The 5,460-nt window shown below is 45.4% G+C and overlaps 1 protein-coding gene across 1 annotated transcript; it reads left to right on the forward strand.

Annotated features, from left to right (window-relative positions):
* The first annotated feature begins 2,064 nt into the window (after window positions 1–2,064).
* Window positions 2,065–4,713, forward strand: LOC141027126 (uncharacterized). Its single transcript, XM_073504093.1, has 4 exons — window positions 2,065–2,698; window positions 3,073–3,570; window positions 4,263–4,573; window positions 4,693–4,713. The coding sequence occupies exons 1-4, from the start codon at window positions 2,065–2,067 to the stop codon at window positions 4,711–4,713; spliced, it is 1,464 nt and encodes a 487-aa protein (XP_073360194.1).
* Window positions 4,714–5,460: the final 747 nt, after the last annotated feature.

A 5,460-nucleotide genomic window follows, 5' to 3' on the forward strand; every position in this document is an offset into this window, starting at 1 on the left:
ATATATATCAGGAACATATCTACCCTCAAATGGTGGAATATTCAATTTTAGTTTAGGGAGATGGTCAGGATCTCGTACCTGAGCTGGTGGTGCAGCCCTACCGTTGCGATTATATGCATGTGGATGACCTGGTGCTGGTGGTTGCACGTAGTTCTGATTTTGATCAACCTCATCCTCATAATCGCCCGCATAATCGTCATCCTCCTCGGCACCAGCAGCAGTAGTAGCAGGAGCGAAAGAAGCATCAATAGTAGGTACAGCAGCACAAAAAGTTTGGCCATCCTCAAGAGGAACACGCTTCGCTCGTCCGAACTGATTCAAAAGGGGGCGTTGTTGTTGTCGTTGTAGAGGTGCGACAGGTGCAGCCGGTGGTGGTTGGGGAAGACGCATGAGCAATTCATTAAACTTGTTATCCATCTTTGTCTCGAATGACTTCTCCATATCTATCTTCTCCATGGCCTCTTCAAATCTGTTTAGCACATCTCCCACCTGGCCACTTGATAGAGGCGAAGGTGTCCCGTCTTTTGATGAGATGGTGGCTATCATTTATGGTGGAGTAGACTTTGACGATCCGACTATGAACGTGCGAGGACGTCGTGCCTTAGCAGTCGCTAAACCAACTCCGAGAGGTTATTGACCACGCCGGAGCACGATCAACCTGACCACGAGTGTAACACCCCAGTTGTAGAACTTCCATATTTGGCAATGTATCCAGCCTTCTCATGATCAATCCCAAGTGGTATCCTCCTTGTTGGTTTCATTTTGGGGTTTTTCTTTGTTTCATATTGCATTGTATTGTCATTTCTTGTCATATTTCATTTTTCCATTAATTGTTGTATCATGGCCTCATCATCATGTGCATCTTCATGGTGTAGCACATTGCATTGTGGAGATTGTAAGCCTAAGCTCGTATTCTATCTATTCAGTACATGAGATGAGCAAAGATACAACCACTCTTGTGACCATACCAATATGCGATTATGCCCCAAGTGGTGCCTCGACACGTGTGGAGTATAGTCGCATATTGGGTGTTGCAAGTTGGTAATCAGAGCCAGCCCGACTTAGGAGCCCTTGCTTGATCGAACCGCTAACGTTGTTGAGTCTAGATCAAAACTATTTTGAGTCTTAGGAATATATATATATATTGGAGAGTAGGATTCTTTTTACTCCTTATCCCCTTCGTCGCTCTGGTGAGGACTGCTGACGTAGCTGTTTTGACTTCCCTCTCCTCATTTTCACCAAAAATTAAGGATCACGTGGGTATCTTGGGATCATTCCGATATTATTGTGATGAGAACATTGTTCTTGGTGCCTCCTGACTTTTAGGGGTTGTGGCAGTGTCCCGGGGAGTTGAGCTCTGAGGTGTTGGTGTCACAGTTGTAACGTTGCAGTTCCGATATACCTGAGCTTGCCGACATCGAAAATCTCTTCTATGCGTGTTAGTGGTGAGATAACCTCGATGCCACCCAGTACTAGGGAGGGAGTTCGGGAGTATTGCCACAGCTAGTATAGCGGATGCTTTTCGAAGGTCTGAGGTACACGATTTCCGGAGGTTTCTTGCTTATGTGTTGACGGATGGATACAGTTGGAGCGTAGGGCTTGTTAGTTGTTTGAGATATTTGTGCCTCCCTGTATCCCCAACACCAGATTGCATAACTAGAAAGTTTCAGGAGTTAATAGGTAGGAATTCAAGTAGCTCTTAGTTAACTTTCTGACAGATATTTGGTATGAGATTGGGAAATCTTTACCATGTATTTGTTCCAGCTGTACCTTGTTGTTTTATTCATCTATCTCTTTTCAAGTGGCTTCTCACTCAAATGGTCGTATCATATTAACTTTGGAATGCATTCGTTCAATCCCTGTTCGGATGTTATTTGTGAAAATTGTATTGCAAATATCCAGCCTTTGATTCGGCTTATCTATTATTTCTATGGTGGTTCTAATGGATGTCATCTTCTTCAGGATGGCTCCCCCAACGCGTCTGTACCCGGACCGTAATGATGGAGAGCAGTCAACCCTCCACCTCTGCCACCTCCTCCGCCTCTGGAGGCATGGCAAGCTGTGATGGCGACCACCAACGCCAATACCCAGATGCTTTTGCAGCTCTTGCAAGAGCGCAACCAAGGCCAAGGCAACCAAGGAAACCAGGGTCAAGGGCAATTCAACAATCAGCCTCAATTTGCCACACTCAATCAGTTCCTCGCAAATCAGCCAAAGACGTTCAGCGCTTGTGTTGAGGCCATGGACGCTGATGATTGGCTCGTGGACATCAACAAGCATTTTGAATGCAGCAATGTCAGGCCCGAGGACTACGTCAAGTTCGCTTCTTTTCAGCTCAAGGACCAAGCAGCAAATTGGTATGAGCAGTACAAAGACTCTAGAGGGGTTCGAGTGATTACCTGGACTGACTTCTTCTGGGACTTTCGAGCTCATCACATTCCAACAAGTGTTGTCGAAAATATGCATGAGCAATTCCGCAATCTCAAGCAAGGCGGCATGTCTGTGTATCAATATAACACCAAGTTTCAGAATCTTTCTCGCTACGCAAGGCAAGAAGTTCCAGATGGAAAGAGCATGATCTACCACTTCAGGGGTGGCCTCAGAGAGGATCTACAGTTAGCTCCCGTTCTTGTTGAGCCTACTCAGTTCGATCAGTTCTATAACATGGCGCTCAAGCAAGAAGCTGCCCAACTAAAGTGTGAGGCTCCAAAGAAGAGACTCAGGGATGCAGTCCAGTCTTCCTCTTCCTCTCAAGTGGCAGCTAAGCAACAGAAGTTCTGGCTTCCTCCACCTCCTCCGTTTCGTCAGCCCTACCACCAGAAGCAGTCAGGTGGTCATGGATCTTCCCACCCACCCAACCCAAGCCTAAGGCTCCAAGGACAGGCGGTCCTCCTCCTCCACCTTTCTGTCCACTTTTAGAGGTCACTTGTCACAAGTGTGGTATGAAGGGTCACTATTCCAACAAGTGCTTCAACCAAAGGCGCCTTCCGCCTCCTCCTCCGGTCAGGTCAGCAAGCAATGCAGTTGTCAAGCACAATCCAAAGCATGGAAAGTTGAACATGATGAATGCAGCTCAAGCAGAGGATTCTTCAGATGTGATCATGGGTAACCTCTCAGTTAACTCCATTCCTGCAAAAGTGTTGTTTGATCCTGGTGCATCGCTTTCTTTCATTTCAAGACCTTTTGTTTCCAAGCATGATTTCGTGACAGAAAAGATTCCTATCCCACAAAAGGTTGTGTCCTCGTGTAAGAAAATGACATTTAATGCTTGCGTTCCGGATGCATCCATCAAGATGGGCAACTATTCCTTTCTAGCGCCCCCGAAGGTTCTTGGTGATTCCGATATTGATCTCATTCTTGGCATGGATTGGCTTTCTAAGCACAAGGATTTTCTTGATTGTGCTGCCAAGGAGATTAAATTGACGCATCCGTCTGAATATGTGATTATATTTGCGGCTCGTGATGAAACCATTCGATTGTTGTCTCTCAATGAGAAAGGCGAGATCAACACTATTTCTCAGATTCCAGTTGTCTGTGAGTATGAAGATGACTTTCCAGAAGAGCTTCCGGGTATGCCTCCTCACCGGCAAGTCGAGATTGTTATTGAGCTTGAGCCCGGTACAGAACTCGTTTGCAAGCACCCATACAAGCTTGGGCCAAAAGAGCTGAAAGAATTGAAGAAACAACTCGATGAACAAGAACGTCTGGGTCTGATCCAAGTTCATCCCCTTGGGGATGTGGTGTTCTCTTTGTCCAGAAGAAGGATGGCACGGAACGACTTTGCGTCAATTTCCGCCCATTGAATAAGAAGACAATCAAGAATAAGTACCCACTTCCCAATATCAATGAGTTATTCAAACAACTCAAAGGTGCAAAGGTGTTTTCCAAGCTTGACCTCCGTATGGGGTATCACCAGATTCGCATTCGTGAAGAAGATATCCCAAAGACAGCTTTCAGAACGAGCTTTGGTTCTTATGAATATACTGTCATGTCTTTCGGGCTTGTAAATGCCCCTCCAACATTCTCTCATATGATGAACTTCATCTTCAACCCCTACACCAATGAATTCGTCTTGGTGTATCTCGATGATATCCTGGTGTTCTCCAAGAATAAAAAGGATCATGCCAAGCATTTGCGATTGGTGCTTGACAAGTTCAGAGAGTATCAATTCTACGCAAAGTTCTCCAAATGTGAGTTTTGGCTTGATGAAGTTCTTTAGCTTGGTCACATCATCTCTGCCAAGGGCATTTCTATTAATCCAGAGAAGGTTGCTTCAATTGTCAATTGGGAGCCTCCGCAGAACGTCAAGCAGCTCCACAGTTTCCTTGGGCTTGCAAGTTATTGCAGAATATTCGTCGAGAACTTCTCCAAAATTGCTAAGCCTCTCTCCAACCTCCTCCAGAAGCATGTCAAGTATTCATGGACTCCTGAGTATGACGTTGCCTTTGATACTCTCAAAGAGAAACTCATCATAGCTCCGGTCCTTACTCCTCCTGATGAGTCCAAGCCCTACGAAGTTTTCTGTGATGCTTCGTTGCAAGGTCTCAGTGGTGTTCTTATGCAAGATAAGAAGGTTGTGGCTTATACTTCTAGACAGTTGAAGCCAAACGAAAGGAACTACCCCACTCATGATCTTGAGTTGGCGGTAGTTGTCCATGCATTAATCACTTGGAGACATCTTTTGTTGGGCAGACAAGTGGACATTTTCACTGATCACAAGAGCCTCAAATATATCTTCACTCAACCCAACCTCAACCTCCGGCAAACTCGTTGGGTCGAAATGATCCAAGAGTACAATCCAAGCATTGAGTACACTCCAGGCAAGGCTAATGTGATTGTAGATGCGTTGAGCAGAAAGGCATATAGAAACAGCTTAATTCTGAAGCCATTCCAACCTGATCTTTGTGAAGCTTTCCGCAAGCTTAACCTCCAAGTTGTTCCTCAAGGTTTTCTTGCCAACCTTCAAGTCACTCCAACTTTGGACGATCAAATCCGTGAGGCACAACTCCTTGATACGATGGTGAAGAAGGTGAAACATGGTGTTGCCAAGGGCTTACCCAAATACAAGTGCTATCACATTGATGACAGAGACAAAAGATGATCTCAGGAAGGTCATAATGAATGAGGCTCATAATTCTCTTCTTTCCATCCATCCAGGCAGTTCGAAGATGTACCATGACCTCAAGCAGTCGTATTGGTGGACTCGCATGAAGTGAGAGATTGCTCAATTCGTGAATGAATGTGATGTCTGTCGAAGGGTGAAAGCAGAACATCAGCGACCAGCTGGTCTCCTCCAACCTCTTGCTATTCTAGAATGGAAGTTTGATCATATCGAGATGGACTTTGTCACCGGTCCTCCCAAATCCAGGCGAGGGAATGATGCTATCTTCGTGGTTATTGACAAGCTTACAAAAGTGGCTCATTTCCTTCCAGTCAAAGAATCTATTAATGCAGCTCAGT

Source organism: Aegilops tauschii, chromosome 7, assembly GCF_002575655.3.
Source record: "Aegilops tauschii subsp. strangulata cultivar AL8/78 chromosome 7, Aet v6.0, whole genome shotgun sequence".
In the NCBI taxonomy this organism is placed as follows: Eukaryota; Viridiplantae; Streptophyta; class Magnoliopsida; order Poales; family Poaceae; genus Aegilops; species Aegilops tauschii.